Below are 20,627 nucleotides of genomic sequence, written 5' to 3'. Positions count from 1 at the left end.
ATGGGTCTTCTTGGCTTTCATACCAAACCAGCCCCGCTGCTCAACCAGAACTACACTGTTTCTCCCGAGCGGAAGAGCAACATCTTGTCTCAACTGACATTCGCTTGGGTCTACCCATTTCTCAAGGTGGGTTTCAGTTCACAAATCCAAGCGCGAAAGAGGCCATTCTGAAACTGCCAGCCATTTTCTTTTGTCACACATAGATTGGGTACTCAAGACCCCTTCAACTGACTGATCTCTGGAGACTTGAAGACGAAAGGTTGTCCTGCTATCAATCGAACTTGCTCGAGAACAACTTCTATGAGAAGTATGCGCATGTTGATGCGGCATTTCAACAGCCTCAACCTGATGAGGATAGTGTCCGAGCGGAGAGAAGCGGGTCGGTTAAGGTTGCCATTGACGGCAAAAACGAGACGTCAGAATTGGGTCACAATAAGGAGGAGCTTGAGGCAGCAGCCACACAGACCTTACAGCCCATGGTCTCACGAGCGGATTTACCTGGTGCCAATGTCAACCCAAAAGCTGCCTCTATCCGACAAGCTGAAAAGACCTTTGTGCCTTCAACCAACCGCTGGACATGGGTGCTGCCACTGTTCTTAAAGAAGAAAGACATATCTGGTTCAATGTTGGCAGAGAAACATGAGAAGGCGGCCATGCGAAGCCATTCAATCCGCCTATTTTGGTCTTGCCTTCGTACCGTCCGGCGAGATCTCCTGATAGCGCTGTCAGTTAGACTTGTATCGCGTGAGTGACGGTCTGGCACTTCAAATACGCTTGAGGACTGATCTGATTGCCCAAATGTTTGATCCCACATGTAGGAGGCATCATCCTCGCTTCATCTGTTGCTGTCAAGGAGTTGATACGTTTTGTCTCGGAGTCCCATGCATGGAGCAAAGCCTCAGACGACGAACGGATCAACTTGAGTCAGCCGAAACATATCGGCGTGGGGTTTGGCCTCGCCATAGGTCTGGCTGCCATGCAACAAACTGCATTCATCCTCAACGGAGTCTATGGATACCGGTCGCTCTTTGCAGGGTCCCTGCTGCGGATAGCTCTCATTGACCAAATCTCTCGGAAATCCATGCGACTTTCCACAAGAGCCCGGGTCAAGCAGACTGCTGGCCGACTGACAAGTGCAGTATCAGGGGATGCAACTTTTATGGATACAGGAAGCACCAGCATGGTTGATGTCATTGTGGAACCCATTGCCATTACAGTGGGCTGCGCGCTGTTGATCTACAACCTTGGGTACAGCGCCCTGGTTGGTGTGGGTGTATTGTTCGCATCATCACCAATTTTGACTGCAATGATGAACCAGCTCATTGGCAGCCGACAAGAACAGATGAAATTTATCGACAAGCGGTTGAGGCTTCTAAGCGAGATATTCAAATCAATTCGTCAGATCAAGCTGTACGCATATGAAGCGTTCTTTGGAGAACGGATCATTCAAGTCAGAGAAAAAGAACTGGGACGGCTCAAAGTCATTGTTTGGAATCGAAGGTAAGTAACAGCATTCTGATGTGCATCAACTGCTCTTTAGACTGACTTCAATCTCCATCATCAGTATGGTCATTGCCACAATGACTTTCCTGCCAACTCTTGCTGCGGTCTTGACTTTCATCACCTATGGACTATCCGGTCACAATCTGGAACCTGCCGTCATCTTCTCTGCATTCCAGCTATTCAACATCATTCAGACACCTCTTCAAAATCTACCCGCCTCATTTGCCAATCTGACTGATGCATGGGTTGCCCTGACCCGCCTCTCAGACATCTTTTTGGCTGAGGAATACTCTGGAAGCGGACATATCGAGAGCAATCCGCACTCTGATGCAGCAGTAACGGTCCATGGAGATTTCACATTCGAATCCTCTGAGCCCTCCAGCAACAGCAGTCAGAATGAGACTGCAGGAAGGGATCGTAAAGCTGAAAAGGAAGAAAAGAAGCGGAAAGCTGTGGCTGAGCGCGTGGCCAAAGCACAGGAAAAGCAAAGCTTGCCCTTGGTGGCAGAGGAAGAATTGGAAGATGTGGCCAGCATCCGTCCTCCTTTCATGCTGAGGAACATTAACCTGTCAATCCCACGTGGAGCATTTGTTTGCGTAATTGGCCGCATTGGCTCTGGCAAAAGTGCACTCATGGCTGCCTTGATCGGCGAGATGCGGCAGATCAAGGGCAACTTAGAACTTGGAGGCACGTTGAGCTATACAGCACAACAATCTTGGATACAAAATGCCACTCTCAGGGAGAACATCACATTTACCAATGACAATCTGGATGAAGAAAGGCTTGCAAATGCCATTACAAGCTGTGCTTTATCCAGAGACATAGAACAGCTGCAAGATGGTCTAGATACTGAAATAGGAGGTGAGCAGAGTGTTCAAATGTTGATTGCATCAATGGGTCTCCTGACAACACTGCTTGATTGCAGAGCGCGGAATCAACCTATCAGGAGGTCAAAAGGCTCGAATTGCACTTGCACGAGCAGTGTATCATGATGCAGACATTGTGCTGCTGGATTCTCCACTAGCTGCTGTGGACAGTCATGTTTCAGCTCACCTGGTTGAGAAGTGCATCTTAGGACAAGGTGCACTTGGAAACAAAACCCGCATCCTTGTGACGCACCACCTGGAAGTTTTACCAGATGCAGATATGATCTTGGTCATGGAAGAAGGGCGTATAGCTCAACAAGGAACGTACAAGGAGCTGATGAGTAGACCTGGCCTGCTACAGAGTCTCATGGCAGAGCATGGAAACAATCAGGCAGACCATGGCAAGACGGGAAGTGAAGAGACCGCTATCGCTGAGAAGGAAGACAGCAGAACTTTCAAGGACAAGCCTCAAGATGCCACTTCAAATACCAAATTGATCATGGATGAGGAGCGCAATACTGGCAGCATATCCTGGAGAATCTACATGGCTTATGCACGTGTCATGAGCAAAGAATGGTGGTTCATCACATCAATCTTGATGTTGATCTTTGGCCAAGCAAGTTCTGTGCTCAACACACTCTTCCTGGGTTTCTGGAGTGGTCAGTCAATCTCAGGATTCAGGCAAGGAGATTACATGGCTCTTTATGCAGCCTTTGGTGCCGCAAGTGCCCTGTGTGCATTTGCCTCAAGCTATGCAATGTTCATGGCAGGGGTCCGCGCCTCCTTCATCATGTTTGACAGCGCATTGACAAGTGTCTTGCGCTCACCAATATCATTCCATGATGCAACTCCTGTTGGCCGGATTATCCACCGCCTCACAAAAGATGTTGAGAAGCTGGATGACAGGTATGTTCAGCTCGAACGGAACAGACCATTGAGAAGATGCTTATGATGAGTTGCCTCCATCCTTGATTCTCATCCACTAGGCTCACCTATCAATGGTATTCTGTCCTGGTCAACTTGGCTGCAGTTGTAGGCACCATATTTCTTGTCTTCTACAGTAAGTTACTTGCCATTTCTCTGAAAATCATACCGTCTCATCGTTACTGACAAACACACTGGACTTGCTTTTGTCACCTAGCTTACCCCTTATTAGGGATCCTCTTTCTACCTCTCACTCTCATTTATATGGCTGTAGGGAAATTCTTCAACAGGTCATCTAGGGAGATCAAGCGTTTGGATTCTCTACAACGGTCATTTGTCTACAGCTCTTTTGGAGAGCAGTTGGGAGGACTTTCCACTATCCGGGCCTTTGGTATGCAGGACCATTTCCTTAAAAGGCTTCAAGAAAAAGCAGATCGACAAATGCGCTCGGAATACCTCATTGTCACTGCCAGAAGATGGCTTGTGCTTAGGCTTGACAGTCTTGGCACTCTTCTGATTTTGGGAATTGGTCTCTTTGGAGTTGGGTTGAGGAACCAAGTTGACCCTATCAAACTTGGAGTTGTCTTGACATACTCCATCAGGACCGTTCAAGTCTTTGGCTTGATGGTACATTATGCTGTGCAGGTTGAGCAGGAAATGAATACTGCTGAGCGAGTGAGTTACTGTGGGTTACAGTGAACACATCTCTGCTGATGCCAACATGTCTTTCCAGGTTTTACATTATATTGACTTGGAGCATGAGGCTGCACCAAGCTTGGGATGCGATCCTCCAAGCAACTGGCCTCAAAACGGTCATGTCATCTTTGACAATGTTCAAATGCGCTATCGACCGGATCTGCCACTGGTACTGAAGGGCCTTACATTTCAAGCACAACCTGGGGAGAAGGTAGGACATATCAAGCATTCAACATAGAGTCCCACTGATCCTCTGCACTTCTTGACAAACAGGTGGGGATCGTTGGCCGTAAGTTGGTCTGCGGACCAATGAATTTGTGACTGTAGGAGGCTGACACTATTGCTGCCGTGTCATAGGGACTGGAGCAGGGAAGAGTTCACTGGCTCAAGCACTGTTCAGAATCGTTGAACTGGCAGAGGGCAGCATCAAGATAGATGGCTATGACCTGAGAAATATAGGCTTGGATACCCTTCGTTCCCAACTATCAGCATTACCGCAGGACACCCTTCTTTTCTCTGGAACGATGAGAGAAAATTTGGATCCAACAGGCATCAAATCTGACCATGAACTCAATGATATCCTTCATCGTTGTGGCCTGGTTCCAACTGCTGCTCAAATTCAAGCTGGATCTGATGTGGAACGCTACAAGAAATTCCAGTTGGATGCAATCATCAGTGATGACGGCGAGAACTTCTCGTAAGTCCAGCACAGGCTAGAGGCTGCCACTATAATGCTATTGCTCATTCAGTTTCCCCCTTGTGGCAAATCTCTCCCAACAGAGGAGGAGAACGTCAACTTGGTGAGTTTCTTGCATACTTGGTGTCAGACGACTTTGGCTGATCTTTTGCATACCTCAGTTGCTCTGTGTCGAGCCCTTGTGAAAAATTCACATGTCTTGCTACTAGATGAAGCTACCAGCAGTGTGGATCCTGAAACAGATGCAATCATCCAAGATTGCATCAGGAAGGAGTTTTCTAGCACAACTCTGTTGTGTATTGCTCATCGACTTGCCACTATAGTAAGGGAGAGATCATTCCCTCATTCCAAGCCTTGTCTTGCTGATTTATAGTTGATCTTGAATTGCAGGCGTTTTATGACAAGGTGCTGGTGATGGATGCAGGTCGGATTGCTGAATTTGCCCACCCGTTAGAAGTGAGTTTGGGAGAAATGTTCTTGCTTTTCATCCCAAAGCCAGAATCAGCTGATACTGGTGGTGGCAAGTAGCTGTTTGATAGGCCCAACTCGATATTCCGTTCGATGTGCGACGCAGCCAAACTGACCCGTGAAGCTATCATCCGGATTAGAGCAGGAGAGAATGCGCGCAATGTTGAGGGAGAGATGGAAGCCGGAATGCAGCCTGAGAGCGGTGCAATGGAAAAGATCCCGGACGAACCGTATACGCTTGGAGAAACGGCCAGAAAGGCGGACCAGGCTGATGAAATTGTCGCGGTCATCCCGACTGAAGATCACGCCACTGACAAGCAGAAAGACTAGATAGAAAGAGCGAGTGCGAGTCATGATCGTATCACGCATGCAATATGTATTCTGAATTCTCTATGCTACATCCGTCGCTTTCGCTACATATCTCATATATGCCGTCGAATATGGCAATATCTCGCTTGCTAGTCGTGTGTCGCAAGACGAAAGGCTATACGATTGTGTCGAAAATATGCTTTATAGTTTCCGGCCAGGAAGAGAAAAGCAGTGTCGTGAGTTTATGTCGTTTCATCAGGAGCGCCAGCGAACAAGAGACGCGATGATGGCGGAGTCCCTAGCGTTCCTCGATCGAGCTCAATTGAACCTCTAGACCTTCAGTGTGATCCCGTCGAGATCATCCCATCAACTTTTCCAAGTAACGTTTTCTCAACGGCTCGACGAGCTGATCCGACAAGCTGACGGGCGTCGGGATCGGTTTCCCTCCAGCGATCCCCATCGTCAACCAAGTATCCACCAAGCCCATCGTCGCCGTCGTAAAATAGACCCAGGTCCATACCCAGCCGACCGGGCCTTGGACCCGTTTGCCCGTGATCCGGCGAAAGAGAATCTCGCACGTCATCCCGCACGCCATGAGGATGAAGGATTTGGCGACTGCCCAGTTTGGCGAGGTGTGACCGACGAGTGTGAGCGTGCCGAATTCGTGCATCGCCGCCGAGATGAAGAAGGCGAAAAAGGGGGCGACGAGGGAACGGTATTTCTTGGGTACGAGGCGCGTGGGGACAGTGAATGCTTGCTGAGACGAGAAATACAAGGTTAATCGTTAGAGCCAATCCCGTTGCATACAATGAAAAAGTTGATCCGCAACTGACTCGGAAAATCTAAAATTCGAGAATAGACGCAAGTCCACCGTGAGCTTCTCGATACGTCCATGACGCATCTACCTCTGCTTTCAAAAGCTATCACGAACTCACCTGATGCCACCTCTTCCCCCAAAACTCCAACAAGCTCGTCGACCTCCAAGGCTGGTTCATCAGTCTCGGCCACTCGGACGACGGGTTGCCCAAGAATTTGACGCCGACGAAAGCCATGATGTGGTAGCCTAGACAGAGGGCTGATTTGTTTGCGGTATTTCAGGATCAAAGGAAGCAGGATTAGAAATCGCCACCGAAAAGAACCACGAGAAGGGATTCAGGTATGATTTGCTCACCCTGGTAAAACGCAAACCCCATCGCTCCTCCAACCCACCACCTGAATCCAACTTCCAGAACCCATCGCTCCCAACTCGCCTTCTCCCCACTCAACCCTTCCCTGACCCACCCCCACCGCTCCATCATCCTGATCCATCCTCCTACCGCCTGCGCCACGCTACCACCTTGCGGCCTCCCAATCCCCCTGTACCCAAGCCCATGAAACGCGTACATGGTCGCATCGCTCCAAAAGTAATGATAAGCCGCCATCTTGAGCTGGTCGATGGCGAACTTCTTCTCGGCGACGTCCGTGGGGAGGTCAGGGTATGGAGGGGGCGCTAAAGGGGTTCCTGAGGACCAGCCCACGAGACGGGATGAGCAGATCAGGTGGGCTGCGTCGAGCGAGGGGGTTGTTCGGTGTGTTCGGTGGGGTCCTGTGGGAATAAGAGAGTAGGAGAAGAGGAGGACGGTATACTAAAAGTACGCATATAGTCAAAAGAAGGAAGGGATACGTGAGTGTTTCCTAGATGACTATCTGACCGGACGTACGAATACGGCAGCGCATCCGAATGCAAAGTTGAAGATGTTGTATTTCGGAGCTATAGTCGATCAAAAATCATCCATTGTCAGTTATAGCCATCAAATCTACACGTTTCAAACAAGTCGACCTACTCATGATCCTATATCCCAGCCACGCCTTCCCAATGCTCCAAAGACCAACGGGCAGCAGAGCCGCCCTGACCAAGCGAGGTCCCGTCTGCTTTCCATACTTTAGCAACAAGTAGGCTTGTACGTAGAGAAGGATGAAAGGTAGAGTGATGATAGGTAGGACCGAGGGGCTGTACGGTTGCAAGGTGGATAGGTCTATCGTGATCATGGTCGACGGGAAGAGGTGGAATGCGTTGAAAGGTGGAGGTCGTGAGTCGTGATGCTGTCCGGTTCGTTCGAGATGTTCGTGCGCAGGCTTTTCAGGATTCTCTGTGTGCTGATGATGATGAATAGTTGCTTGAGTGATATTGTGTTGTGCCAAGGATGATGTCGATGACGTCGATGCTGATATTATGATTGATTCTTCTGATGAACGACGTCGTCGAGAGACCCGGTTGCTTGTCTACCCAAGGACGAGGGGATGATGACGAATATCACCAAATCAAACGGACATTGACACATGTTTCTGAGAAAAGGATGATTGAATAATGTCCGTGTGGGATATACAGATTCCTGATCCAACTTTTGAGACAAGCGGATCGAGACGGGCAAGGAAGGCAAGAGGGAGGCACGGCTGGTCGCTGAGAGATGTCAGTGTTGCTAGGCAGACAGTACTGATCACTACTGATCACTGGTGGAATAACAAACATCCAACTCCATATGCGAGGGCAGGGGCCTCGGCACCGAGTTGCGCTGCGCCACTCCTCTTCGGGTTCGGGTCCGCCGGACGACGCGAAGGTCGGTAGCGGCAAAAAAGTTATTCAGAATTCGATCATCTTTCGATCCTTCGATGATCTTGAGACATCCGTAGATGACGGGAGGATGGCGACGGTGGTAACCTGCACAGAGGCCGGAAGTCATTTATGCATCTATAATAATAATACTAGTCTCCGAAAGGTCGAACGGCGGCTGGGTACCGCTGTGCATCCATGAGAACGGGGAACGTCTGGCGAGCTAGTCCTTGCCTCCGTCTGTTCATTTAGCGTCGCGGAGTCGGTGATCTCTGTCTGTGTAACAGTAGCCGACTGCCGACTGGCGACCAGTCATCGTCCAAGTCACAGCCTATGGCTCTGACAAGGTCTTGCTGTTCCAGTCGTGGCAAAGTCGTGGTCCAAGCTCCTGGGTTGTGAGCGGGCGATACGAATAGTAGTCAGCTACTCTGTACCTCGGCCTTGGAACTTCGCCCCCTGAATCGCGGATCCGAAGAGGGATTCACCTTGCACCTCATCTCTTCGAGAAGACCGAGAGAAAGTCGACCAGTTCAATCTACCCGCCGATTCCCACATCATACAACCCATCACATCACCCCCACACACTAGCTACACTTTTCTCACAGACCACTCGCACGATCATCCAGAGCTCCCCGCCTCGTGTGCGGGCCCACCCACGGTAAATCATGGCCATCCAGCCCGATCCCGCCTGGCAGTACCCAGGTCAAGGTCGAGGACAAGGTCAAGGTCAGGCAGCTTTCGGCCAACATCCGCGATCTCAATCACAATTGCAGGCCATGCAATTGCAGCAACAGCAGCATCAGCAGAAGCACCAACCACAGCAACAGCAACAACAGGGACAGGTTCTGCCTTTACGGCCGCCTCATTCGATCAAATCGTATTCAGAGGAGATGATGTACTTCAACCATAACCACGGACCGAATCAGAAACAGGGCCTTGCCCACGCCCACGGTCAGAACCAGATGCAAGGCCAGAATTCGGAATTGGATATCAAACCGAATATCCAGCATAATCCTTACTCTCACCCTATATCCCGTCATTTCCCACAATCTAACGCGGGACCGGGCTCTTTCGATCCGTATACCATGAATTCGAATATAGGCATGGGCATGGGCCCGATGGGGATGGGTATGAGCAGGGGGGATAACGCCATCGCCTCCGGTAGCGGTACGAACTCAGCGTCAATGGCAACTGCAAGCTCCGGGTCTGGGTCTGGTTCTGGACCGGTAGGCGGGGGTAGGACTGGGACGAGTGGAACACCGAGTACGAGTACCGGGTCTGGCTCAGGGTCGGGGTCGGGGTCGGTTCCACGATCAGGAAACGGATCAGGAGCTGGGGCTGGAGCTGGAACATCGACTGCAAATGTGGCAGGAGCAGGGTCCGGTTCTTCAGCTGGACCCGGGAATTCAAGCTCGACAGGACCAGGCAATTCAAGTACAACTGCGACTGCGAATGCGAATGCAAGTGCGAGTGGACCAGGGGAGGGGAACAAGAAACGCCGACATAACGTAGGGAAGGCTTGTGAGAATTGTCGGAGACGGTAAGTCTCGTCTTCTTTATCCGGGAGTTTTCTTGTGATTCCCGGGAGTGAATACAAAGCATGAGGATTTGATGGTTGGGGGGTTCGATGGGCTGATTCTGGTCCGTTTTGAAATGTGGGTGGGTGGGACAGGCGGGTCAAGTGCGATGGAGTACAGCCGTTTTGTGGGACTTGTAAAGTCTACAATGTGAGTTCTATCGCTGCCTTTCCAGTGTTTTTTATCGTCGTTTGTTGGTCCTCAGCTGATGGATGATGCATCTTGGCTCGATCTCGATCTCAACCTCAACCTCGATTTCAACTTCAACCTCTACCTCGTCGCCTTCCTCTCCTCGACCCTGCCTCGTACAACAGGACGAATGCTCCTGGAACCCACGTGAAGACTACCGAAAGCCCCTCTCTCGACAACAAGTCGAAGCGCTCCGTACTCGGGTGGCGGATCTAGAGAGGATGTTGAGGGACCATGGGTTGGACCCGGGGACGGGAAATGAGGGGAGTGCGGTCGAGCAGGTTGGGGGTGGAGGTGCCGGTGGGACGATTGGCGGTACGGGTGGTAGGAACGATGGGGTCGGAGGGTCTGGTGGTGGTGAGGGAGGAAGGCCCGACGAGACTAGAGGTGAAAGGGGGGTCGGCACGGACAAGCCGATGTTGGAAGGACCGGAGGATTTGAGGGATTGGTCACAGAGTCACTTGGTACGTTCTCCTTGTCCGCCTTTTATCCAAGCCAATATCGCGATCTAACCCTTCAACCTCTCGCTCGCAGGTCGAACACGAATCCGGCGATTTTCAGGTATACGGCCCGACCTCTGCTTTCCGCCATCTAGGCAAACAACACGCTAGTACGACCGGAAGCAGCAACGAATTCAACCCGGATTCCTCTCCACCTGCATTCGGAAGCGGTGGAGGCCCAGGATCCCCGTTCTGGAACGATTTCAGGAGGTACCTGCCCAGAGAAGTCTCGTTGACCGAGGATCAGCACGAGGCGGCTTTGGATAGGTTCTTCAGGTATTACGCTCCTTGGGGTGAGTTGGCCGTTCCCGGTTCTTGTCGTGCTGGTGCGAAGGACTGAACAGGTGGGTTTTCAACCGGCAGGTCAGCGAACGCACCCGATCTTGTTCCGAGAAGACATGGCCCTAGCTCTTTCTTCCGAGACGCCCATCAAGACTCCGCACTATTCACCCATGCTACACAACGCTATTCTGGCTATCGGCCTCTGTTACTGTGACGAACCGCACCTCCGTACGCCCGCACTGAGAAAGGTCTTTGTCACGGAAGCGAAAAAACATCTAGAGACCGAGGGGATGAACCCGTCGGTCGCGACCGTTCAGGCGTTGGCGCACTTGGCTTCGGGACACAGTGTGGATGCCGAGCATAATTTGGGGTGGCTGTATATCGGCATGGCACTGAGGTGTGCTCTGGCTCGTGAGTTTGACGTCGTGATGATACGGTAGTGCTATCGGACAAAGCTAATGCGTTGCTGCTCGTCGCGAAGTCGGACTGAATATGGACAACACGCCAATGTTGAAGAACGGCAAGATCACCGAGGTTCAGGCTCGGGAGGTGAGTCTCGTGCGTCTTGTACGCTCAAATTGTCAAAGCTGACGTGTTCGACTCGCAGCGTAATGTCACATATTGGACGGCGTTCATCCAGGAAGGCTTGTGGGCACCTTACATCGGACGGCCGGTCTACGTCCCGGACTGCACGTGAGTACAGATCTCTTCAGACCTTTGATCTTGAACAACGTGTAACAGGGTGTCTGATCGCGTTTGCAAATCTCGATAGGACCCCCGCTCCAACCGTAGACGAGCAACTAGACAACCTGATCTGGATTCCGCACGATATTCCAGGCAGAGTAGTGGAGCTCTCTTTGAAACCGCAACCGAGCATGGTCAGCTCGACCTTTGTCGAAACCGTCAAGTTGATGGAGATCGGGGCGCGAATCATGAACACCCTGTGAGTCGAATTCTGAGCTTCTCGGTTTTCAGACCCGCTGAATAGAGCTGGTCATGCCCTCATAGATACGGGATCAAGACGGATATCGCCACTTTGACCCGGTCAGGAGTGATCAGCGAAATCAGGTTAGCCCTCTTCGATTGCATACTGATCGCAGGCTATAGCTGATTCTCGTCGATCAAAAACGCAGTCTGGCACTAAGCACATGGCTCGAGAAGCTACCACCTACGCTGGTCTTGAATAGTCACTCTGCGAAACACGCGCTTCCTCACATCTTGATGATGCACCTGAGTTGGGCATGGCTGGTCATCCTTTTGCATCGACCGTTCTACCGACCGTTCGCGGGTTTGCCTGGGAAGGACACCAAGTCGCCAAATTCCGCTGGGTACAATGCGGCATTGGCAGTCAAGGTTCGTCTGATATCGACAACAATCACCGGACGCTACAAGCTGATATATCAACTGCATAAACAGCACTGCGACCGCGCTGCTATACAGATCGTCGCGCTCTTGCAGACCTGGCACAGGCTCCACGACCTTCGGTTCACTCCACCAACCGCGTTGCAGTGCTGCTTCGTGGCGGGCACTACCCACCTCTTGTCGTTTGCGACATCGCGCACGGAAAAGAAGAAGACGGACGCCTTGAACCGCGCACAAGACTGCATCAGGCTGATGAGCTACATGGCTGTTAGCTGGCCAGCAGCGCAGCAGAAGCAAAAGTTCCTTGAGGATCTCTTGGTCGAATACGGAATGACCGCCAAGACGCGATCCGGTGGAAACACACCGACGGAAACGGCACTGCGAAAGGAGGCACGAGTCCAGCCGCCCGTCGTCGTCAAGATCGAACCGCAGACGATGCCAGCTATGCAGCAGTCGTCTGGACCATCAGCGCCCATGCAAATGCCGACATTCCACCAGCAGCAGCAGGACCCACCGATGATGACGAATTTCAACAACATGTCCCAAAGCTCCAGCTATATCGACCCCATCCTGGCGGTACAACACATGTCCATGTCGTCGAACAACCCGGTCAACATGTTCCAGCCGACGCCGCAGCAACAACAACAGCCGCCACAGTACTCGGGCGGCAATGTCGGTCAGAGCATGAACAGGTATGTAGACGTAGCGAGCCTCCTCATGATTGAGAGACTGACCCATGGCTTCTCTTCGCAGTCAATCGATGCTTCAACCCAACCAGCCCATGTCAGCCGTTAACCAATCTTATGTCCCCATCAACGACTTCGACATGCAATTCGGCAACTTCGATTACAGCCTCCCTCCCTCGGACAATCAACCCCTTGAGGCAGACTGGGACCCGAACAACTTTGTTATTCCAGACATCCCTGCGCAACGATACACACAAGCACTCTTCGACCATATCATGCAGCCTCATACTCAGTTGGGAGTACACTCTCAGCAACCGCCGGCACGCCGATGAATAAAGGAACAACGCTTTCCTGATACGACCTTTCGATTGTAGCTCCCCGGAGAGCATTAGACAATATGCAATATTGAGCACGCAATTCGCTTGCCCTTTCATTGCGGCTTGGCCCAGCAGCGCGATCTCATCGCCGCAGCTTTCTCGGCCGATCCTTGGCCACGTCAGCTGACGGTTGTCAGGCATCCTTCCAAAGAGCTAACGAATGATGTCTGAAGCTTTCTCCTAAGTTTTGGCGCGGTAGCCGCTGAACAATGGGTGAGCTGGAGATCCTTAGATCAGAGAGTCTCAATGAATCCTATCGCCATCGCTCATGACTCTTACGAACCAGGGAACTGGCCACGAGCCGTTACCGCCCCCGCGAGGAGTCAGGGTTTCTAGGGGTTAATTACACGCGATCCTTTCATGACATATCCATGCTTCAGGTAGAGCTTTCGTACAGTCCATGCGGCCATATAGTCGAGAGCTCGGCTGGCGGCATCCAAGCAGAATCCAAGTCGCCTCCCACAAGTAAGGTAGATCCCCATCCCCGTTTTGCACATTGCATTCTTTTAGACTCTAATTCGTTTGAGGCCAACATGGAGCAGACCACAAGCGCGAACCCTACTAGGTTACAAAACATGCGCCGGAAAGCATTGCCAAGTCTCATCTCGCGTGAGATACATGAAATATTTCAAGAGAGCGACACGGTTTGGGCGAGCGAGCAATGGTTTCCAGGTCAGTCTTGTGTAACCAAGAGCGCATTCAAGTCAAGCTCATCGATTCCGACATGACCGATGTTCAGCTCGTAGACGTGGACGCAAGATGCACCTGGCGAGGGCAATATTCTCTGGTTTCAAGGATAGAAACTCCAGCATCAAGGGCGTGGCTGTGATCAACAAAGAAGTTCAGGCTGCCACTTGGAGGGGCTATAATGCTTGGGGCGGCGCCGCCAAGATCGTCACGCACGTCGTCTGGGCAATCATATTAGCAGATTGCGTCATAAAACAACAAAATGTGTGGATGGACAGAGCAGAAAAATTGTTGGCCGACGGCGAACCAACTCGTGCAGATTTGATGGAGCTGGTCAGGGCGATCTTCGATTATCTCGCATCCGTGAGAAAGTTAAAGGAAACCTCGCCCACTCCAACCGGCATTCACTGCGAAATTCTGAAAGTGATCGAAACAAGCTCATACCAGCTTAAAAAATATATCGAGGGCATGGCATTGGAGCGATCCACCTCACAACTGCTGGGAGACACGGATATCGATGCCCTAAACTCCATTCTTCTGAAAACGATCGAGGATCTAGGCCTGATACTTTCCGACTCGAGCGAGATAGACGTGGCTGCTCAGGCAAGAGCCTGGGACGCCGATAGTACTGCAACGTCCGTCCAAGAGAGCACTGAGACTCTGTCTTTGGAACAAGCATCCATCGTCAGCCATCTTACGGGAGCTTGCGATTCCCAGGGGGACTGGTCGTCTCGCGATAACGCGACAAGCATAGCCGCGAGTCTTCTGAAACATCTCGCAACAGTAGTACAAGAAACGCCATCTGTCAGCGGGAAAGTTCCCGATTCTGGGCATTCTCATTCGCTTTCGGCGCCATCCAGGTTCGAAGGTTTTGTGCCGGATGTAGAGGTACTGAAAGCCCAACTACGGGGCTCAATCATCTCCGCCGTATTTTCTGAAATGCCTCAGGGTCAGTATCGCTTGTTGATTTAGTCTGATAAGTGAAGTTGATGTTCTTAGCATCTGTTCCACAGATCAGACCCTTCTCGACTACATCGCCTTGACACACCGACTTTTTGCCGGGCTCAAGGACAAACATCCGAACTCATCCATTGTCATGATCACGACAATTACCATGAAGGAGTGCGGCCTCAATCTATGGCGTGAAGCAGCTGAGGCGGCGACCAATGCTGCTTGGCGCGTAATCCTAGAACGAGGTCTCATTCCTTCAATCGGAGATCGGAGGACTATCTTTTTACGAGGGACACCATTCGATGAGGCTCGGCTTCAGGTCCAGAAGGAACGAGATGACATGCTCCTTTTACGGAAAGTCTCCCCAGTTTATACCCTTCTAGTGGATGAAATATCCACTATAGCGAAATCGGGTTACGACGCCATCGAATCTGCCCTAAAAGAGGTGTCTCAGACAACTGATCAGTCGAGCGGCCGACTTCCTCAGTGGCAATTGAACCACAAGCTCAACGTTACCATTGCCCAGCTCTGTTGTCTCACTGAAGGCATGCAGGATATCGAACCGGATCAATCAGCAGAGATATCTGAGATGCACTTCGGGCCCTCTGACCATATGTCGAGTGCCTCATGCGACTCGGATGGGGCCACCACGTCGTCTGGATCTAGTGTTGCGGGTGACTCTGTCTTCTCGTATCAGTCACTCAATACCTCCAGAAGTAGTCTACACCCAGATTTCCAGTGCTAGAATCTGAGTGGCTATTCGTCTCTTTGCGATGGCAATTATGTACAAGCTGTATTCGGATCCAACTACGCAGCCTGACTTAGTGGATGATTGCTTTTCGTAATTTCCCGATTCATCCAGGGGGACCATAAGCATGTTCTCATCCCTTACAGTCAGGGATTTTCATGGGTGAAGCAGGGGGAAACGGAGAGGAGACGAAGGTTCCTTTGTCCCGTTGTGAATGATCAATTTAGCTCCTCGAGGATGTCTACGGGGTACTGCTCAGTCAGTTCCCTGTATATCTATCACAGCCCTCATCCGGAGACAAGGCATCCGTGTCGGATCGATCAATGTATTTCGAACAACGACCTCATAAGTAATATCGGCACAGACTACATACCCGTCATGACTGATCTGAGAAGCAGAATTACGCTGAATGTCGAAACGTTCCTGCAACAGCCTAGAAGTCAGTCCGGTCGTCCCAGACGCTGTCTTCTCGTGATCAACCTCGATACTTACTTATCCTGCTCCAATACGATGCAGTCACCACATTTGAACGATACTGTGACGCTTCGAGCCGTATCTTCCGCATGTTCAAGGACCAGAACGGGATGTGGAGCGTTGATAAGCTCATCGATTCGGCGAATGCCTCCAGGAAGGATGTCTCGACTACTATCACCATGGTCGTATTGGAAAGATTGACCACAAAAGGCTTGATCCCTCGATTGAATACCTGGATCGGACCTCATTACGGCATGAAAAGCGTTGGGCAGGACCTAGCGTCTGTCAACAAAAGAGTAAAGACAGTCATTCGCACAGCACCGGTTCGTCGGAATGATTATATGGCCGTATGGGAGTCCGTTTATGCCATACTCCTAGGGGCTTTGCGAACGGAAGGGAAAGAATTCCTTCGATTAGCTGTAGCAAGATCTACCGATAAGCTCCTCGACTTCGTCCAGGATTGGGCGGAAGATGGAACCTGCGAAGGTATCCTGGAGGCATGTTCATCAACGTTGGATCGCTCTCTGAGCGAGTCGACCTGCTGGTCACTCGCTCCCACAGCGGTTACGAACCATCTAGAGTCTGGCGGCGATCCTTCGGAATGGTTGCCCGAAGCAGAACCAAATTCATCCAGCTATGGATCACTCTCGTCAGTCGGGGGCGACCTGGCAGACCAAGCAGGGTTCACTCAGAACCTCCGGGGTCTCATCGGCAATAGGGTGAGGAAATGCGACACGGCTGAGGATGAGCTTGCTCGTCTTTTGAAAGCTGAGCGAGATGAGCAAACCGGACTAGAAGCCTGTCTGAGTACTTTCACGTTCTCCGCCCCGGGCGGTGTAAAATATCTTCCCCGAAGGGGATCGATCGCTAGCAGCACAACGAGCAGTGAACCACCATCAATCTTCGACGAAGAGGGCGGTGATCCTTCTAGCAGGCGCAGTTCGATCTCGTCACAAGGATCCAGAGATCTTACAGGGTCCATTCCAGAACAATCAAGTTCGATGAATACCCTTGATAACGATGATTGGCGCAAGGCTGATTGGCGCAGTGCTTGTGATGACAATCCCGATGTACCAGCGGGATACGTTAGCCGTTATTAGATTGTACGAGCACGAGCGACATACTACACCCCCTCGTGTTAGATCCTGGTATCAGGAAAACACTGAAGATAATGTGATACATGCGATGAAACGTAGCAGAGGGGCGACGCGCATTGTATGATCGATCCGGCGATCAAGTAACCGGATGGCGATCAACTTGTACAAGGCAATCGTTCAAGCATCAATTCATGTCACACCCTGTTTTTCTTATAACCCCATCATAAGTCTGTAGAATCGTCACCTCATCATTATGCCATCCAAGACTCCTCAAATAACGTTACATCACCTGAACAAGAGCCGGAGCGAGCGATTGTGTAGGTCGCGTACCGAGTCTACTGCGCTGCTACCCCTATCTATCGATTGACGAGACTACGTCTCCTACTTATATAGTCTGGCTATGCGAGGTAGGACCGAACTTTGGTAATATAAAAGACTTTCAGCTGAGTCCAGCATATCCTTTGGGCGCTCTTTAGGAACTCGAGCTACCGTACGAAGTGAAGGTATGGCTACGAAAGCCCATCCGAGCACCATCCGAGCTCAAGACCATACATCCTCTCGGTAAAGTGAGTCCGGGGCCGACTTGGGTTTGCCATCAAGCAGAACCTAGCTAATAACTGAGTTGAAATTCAAATTGCGACTTCGTCACAGGCTCCGGTCATGACGGACGGCGACCTCGTCATCGCGTAAGCCCTCGATCTCCCCACTCAACCCAACCCTGCACAACCCAACTCACATCCATTATCGTCGACCTTACTAACAGTGAAAGCGGAGCGATAGTCGACTACATCCTCAATACCTACTCTCCCACCCCACCCGCTTATTCTCTGCATGACTCTTACTTCTCGCACTACGCCGAGGGGAGCTTGACGTTGTTCTTGCAGATGGGGATCACTTTCACGGGGTCGGCGAGCATGGCACCTTGGTACATCAAGCCGGTCATTGATGGTTTTGTCGGGAAAGTGAAGGTGAGTCTGAGGTATACTGGCTGCAAAGTTGTTACGTTTGTAGCTGAGGGACGATCATTCTCATTCTGGTATATAGGCGGGCTACGTAGATGGGCAGATCAAGATGCATTTCAACTTCCGTAAGTCTACTCTCTCGAATGGGTTATTGACCGATTTGCGCTGATATCGAAGTATTATTGCGATCCGGTCAATAGTGGAAGAAGAACTGGGTAAATCGCCTACGGGTTGGTTCGGGCATAAAGAAGAACCGAGCGCTGCCGACGTGAGTCTCTTCTTCCACCTTTCTTCTGCCTCTCTACAAGTATACCGGACGCTGAACTGACCTCTGCCACCTCGACCTCAACCTCGGGCTTGATCTTGATCTGCAGTACATGCTCCTCTACCCGATAAACACCGTCATTTCTGACCCTTCCCGCGTGTCCGGCCTGACCGTGGGGCCTCGTCTACAAGATTGGATGCAAAGGGTGAAATCGCGGCCGGCTTATCAGCGAGGCTTTGAGCGATTGAAGGAAGAGGAGAGGAAGGCCAAGGAGGAAAAAGAGAAGGTTGAGGGTGGGGAACAGACTGTTGCTGTGGAGCAGGCTGGGAGTGGGACTGCGTGAGTTCCGGGAGGTCTTGAGCAGGTCAGAGCGTGAATGAGGACAAGGTCTGACGGTTCCTGCTTGACTTGTGCTCGGAAAAGCTAGGAGTACCATGAAGAGCAAACTATGAAGTGATACGACCCCTACAGAGAACACCCAGATGGGCTTAGCAATTTGACGAGGAACAACCTTTTCGAATTGTATCATGAGGCCAGCGAGCTCGATCCTGACAGTTTGCGTAAGAGCTCGATGCATCAAGGGCATATCGTTGAGACGCTCTCAGTCGAGCGCAGGACACGATCGAAGGGATGCTTTGTTTTTACACTACAATATGGTGTGCATGCAAGATGCGACTGTCTGGCCCAGTCAGGGCATTGTCCGTTGCCATGCTGTATGAACGATCTTCAACTGTAGGATCGCTGTTCCGTCTCGGGTCCGCTATCCCCAATTCCAGCTATCTCGGTCCCCTCGGTCCTGACCAGTGTCATCGCCCAGTATACAGCTCGGCATTGACCTCGTCCACCGCTCTCCGTGCCGCTTTGAGATTCTCCACGCACTTCTCAAAGTCCGAGTGGATGCACACCGAGAATGGTCCTCCCTTGACCCCTATGTCCAGCTCCTCACCGGTCACGCTCGGCAAGACCCCCGTCGTTCCCAGCTTTTTTGTTACCCCGTAGATATATTCTGGAGTCATCGGGTTGCTCTGGGCCACCCCGAGAAGATGGCCAGCGTTCGAGTAGTTGAGGTCGACGAATGCTTCGGGGATGAAAGGGATGCCGTGCTTGGCAGCTCCGGTTTGATGTAACGTGTTCGGAAGACCGTAGAGAGGGACGTTGAAATGTTTGATGGCTCGCATGGTTGCGTCGTTGAAAGCTTCGTCGGTTTGCATCAGGATGTACTGTGAGATCGAAGATTGAACAGGGGCATGGTCAGCTTTGGTAAGAGGGACTGGATCGAGTAGCAGCAGATGACTTGCCCACATTCCATGCGGCTTGATATGGTTGAGCGGCAGACCGGCTTCGTCCAGGAACACCTTTAACGCTCCGACCTGATATAGTCTACGGGGTGTGCGTGGAGAGTTAAGCTGATGCAATTCTCTTCCGTAAACATCGGATAACGACTCGACTCACACTTCTGCATAAGCCTGTTCCGGCGTCATCACTAAAAGCCGTCGACCGAACCCGACCTTGTCTGGGAATCCAGGATCTACAGGGGCACCATCATACGTTGATCAGCTCTTGCTCTTCACCTATCAGATCACTCTGGCCTTCCTTGTTAAACTCACGAGCCCCAACCTTGATCCCATGCTTCTTCGCGGCGGCGATCGTCCGTCGCATGATGACCGGATCACCAGCGTGTCCACCACAGGCGACGTTGGCGACGTCGATCATGGGCATCAACAGCTCATCCGAGGGTCCACAACTCCAGTGACCGAACGATTCGGCACAGTCTATGTTGATCTCTATCCGGGGCAGCGATGGGGACGACATGGTGTAAGGCTGGGGTTGAATGTGTCCTTGATTTGGGCCGGTGTTATGGTATCTAGCGGAGTGTAAGGGACGTGATCGAGCAGTCCTCAGATAGGGGTTATTGCATGATGATTGATAGAGAGAATGTTATAACAATCCAGCTCGTCGAAAATCGTAAACTATCTCTCCGTGGCCTCGGTTCGAGTTCTAGAGACAAGTCGATCTGGACGTCGAAGCGTCGGGTATCGTATCGTCGTGTCAAACAAAAGTTGTAGCTGTGTACTTCGGTTACCCCTGTCCACGGAAGATGCGTTGATCTTCCCTCTGGTTCGAATTCCTGATCCATTCATCTTCCCGATCCCACACCGCCCTTTGGGTACCTGGAGGCAACAGCTGGATGGCGCACGGAATGTCAAGAGGCAGCACGGTGGGGGTTCGTGTGGCATGTCGTACACGGACGGATCTCAATGCCATACGACTAGGTTCAAGCCCGGATAAATGCTCCGAGCACAGGAATACAAGAGGAATACGAGGCGTAGAATGGGAAGTGGGCAGAAGCAACGACACCGCACTTTGCCCAGGAATTCGACAGGAGAACACACGCAGGAAAAAGAAATAAATTCCGA

The 20,627-nt window shown here is 51.4% G+C and overlaps 6 protein-coding genes across 6 annotated transcripts; 4 read left to right on the top strand and 2 right to left on the bottom strand.

Annotated features, from left to right (window-relative positions):
* Nucleotides 1-5,484, top strand: HD553DRAFT_340777 (multidrug resistance-associated ABC transporter; the record flags this gene model as incomplete). The annotated part of the gene is made up of 14 exons (XM_046182582.1): nt 1-126; nt 339-744; nt 819-1,500; nt 1,565-2,364; nt 2,429-3,275; nt 3,356-3,429; nt 3,511-3,968; nt 4,027-4,200; nt 4,263-4,278; nt 4,347-4,686; nt 4,770-4,789; nt 4,848-5,008; nt 5,077-5,142; nt 5,215-5,484. The coding sequence occupies 14 exons, from the start codon at nt 1-3 to the stop codon at nt 5,482-5,484; spliced, it is 4,440 nt and encodes a 1,479-aa protein (XP_046037645.1).
* Nucleotides 5,485-5,514: 30 nt separating this feature from the next.
* Nucleotides 5,515-7,669, bottom strand: HD553DRAFT_308521 (uncharacterized protein). Its single transcript, XM_046179556.1, has 6 exons — nt 7,287-7,669; nt 7,164-7,213; nt 6,635-7,088; nt 6,399-6,538; nt 6,297-6,305; nt 5,515-6,220 (listed from the first exon to the last, which is right to left on the bottom strand). Exons 1-6 carry the CDS (start codon nt 7,489-7,491, stop codon nt 5,822-5,824), a joined length of 1,257 nt encoding a protein of 418 aa, XP_046037644.1. The 5' UTR covers nt 7,492-7,669; the 3' UTR covers nt 5,515-5,821.
* Nucleotides 7,670-10,518: 2,849 nt separating this feature from the next.
* On the top strand, nt 10,519-12,758 carry HD553DRAFT_270535 (fungal-specific transcription factor domain-containing protein; the record flags this gene model as incomplete). Its single annotated transcript, XM_046177668.1, has 8 exons — nt 10,519-10,612; nt 10,683-11,012; nt 11,083-11,150; nt 11,209-11,294; nt 11,374-11,544; nt 11,610-11,669; nt 11,735-11,948; nt 12,018-12,758. Coding segments are annotated over 8 exons (1,764 nt in total), but the record flags the coding sequence as incomplete, so codon positions are not given.
* An 809-nt stretch (nt 12,759-13,567) lies between these two features.
* HD553DRAFT_308518 (uncharacterized protein) lies at nt 13,568-15,455 on the top strand. Its single transcript, XM_046179555.1, has 3 exons — nt 13,568-13,698; nt 13,766-14,662; nt 14,727-15,455. Exons 1-3 carry the CDS (start codon nt 13,602-13,604, stop codon nt 15,407-15,409), a joined length of 1,677 nt encoding a protein of 558 aa, XP_046037642.1. The 5' UTR covers nt 13,568-13,601; the 3' UTR covers nt 15,410-15,455.
* A 1,739-nt stretch (nt 15,456-17,194) lies between these two features.
* HD553DRAFT_349030 (thioredoxin-like protein) lies at nt 17,195-18,662 on the top strand (the record flags this gene model as incomplete). Its single annotated transcript, XM_046183429.1, has 9 exons — nt 17,195-17,300; nt 17,377-17,390; nt 17,460-17,549; nt 17,635-17,669; nt 17,747-17,951; nt 18,028-18,070; nt 18,146-18,213; nt 18,320-18,549; nt 18,638-18,662. Exons 1-9 carry the CDS (start codon nt 17,237-17,239, stop codon nt 18,660-18,662), a joined length of 774 nt encoding a protein of 257 aa, XP_046037641.1. The 5' UTR covers nt 17,195-17,236.
* On the bottom strand, nt 18,638-20,508 carry HD553DRAFT_308509 (uncharacterized protein). The gene is made up of 4 exons (XM_046179554.1): nt 19,818-20,508; nt 19,663-19,738; nt 19,509-19,590; nt 18,638-19,430 (listed from the first exon to the last, which is right to left on the bottom strand). Exons 1-4 carry the CDS (start codon nt 20,020-20,022, stop codon nt 19,017-19,019), a joined length of 777 nt encoding a protein of 258 aa, XP_046037640.1. The 5' UTR covers nt 20,023-20,508; the 3' UTR covers nt 18,638-19,016.
* Between the last annotated feature and the right edge of the window lie 119 nt (nt 20,509-20,627).

This window comes from Filobasidium floriforme (genome assembly GCF_021052385.1).
Source record: "Filobasidium floriforme strain CBS 6241 chromosome Unknown HD553scaffold_7, whole genome shotgun sequence".
NCBI classification, from domain to species: Eukaryota; Fungi; Basidiomycota; class Tremellomycetes; order Filobasidiales; family Filobasidiaceae; genus Filobasidium; species Filobasidium floriforme.
Note: the sequence above shows the minus strand (reverse complement) of the source record. Positions and strands in the feature narration are given on the sequence as shown.

Excerpts from the sequence above, each read along its gene's own strand:
- HD553DRAFT_308521 (XM_046179556.1), bottom strand. The coding sequence starts at position 7,491 with ATGATCACGATAGACCTATCCACCTTGCAACCGTACAGCCCCTCGGTC. Across the intron at positions 7,089-7,163 it reads TCGGATGCGCTGCCGTATTC|TATACCGTCCTCCTCTTCTC; the intron begins GTACGTCCGGTC and ends GCGTACTTTTAG. Across the intron at positions 6,539-6,634 it reads GGGGTTTGCGTTTTACCAGG|CCCTCTGTCTAGGCTACCAC; the intron begins GTGAGCAAATCA and ends CAAACAAATCAG.
- HD553DRAFT_308518 (XM_046179555.1), top strand. The coding sequence starts at position 13,602 with ATGCGCCGGAAAGCATTGCCAAGTCTCATCTCGCGTGAGATACATGAA. Across the intron at positions 13,699-13,765 it reads GAGCGAGCAATGGTTTCCAG|CTCGTAGACGTGGACGCAAG; the intron begins GTCAGTCTTGTG and ends ACCGATGTTCAG. Across the intron at positions 14,663-14,726 it reads ATTTTCTGAAATGCCTCAGG|ATCAGACCCTTCTCGACTAC; the intron begins GTCAGTATCGCT and ends TCTGTTCCACAG.
- HD553DRAFT_308509 (XM_046179554.1), bottom strand. The coding sequence starts at position 20,022 with ATGTCGTCCCCATCGCTGCCCCGGATAGAGATCAACATAGACTGTGCC. Across the intron at positions 19,591-19,662 it reads GAACAGGCTTATGCAGAAGT|ACTATATCAGGTCGGAGCGT; the intron begins GTGAGTCGAGTC and ends CACACCCCGTAG. Across the intron at positions 19,431-19,508 it reads TCAAGCCGCATGGAATGTGG|TACATCCTGATGCAAACCGA; the intron begins GCAAGTCATCTG and ends TCGATCTCACAG.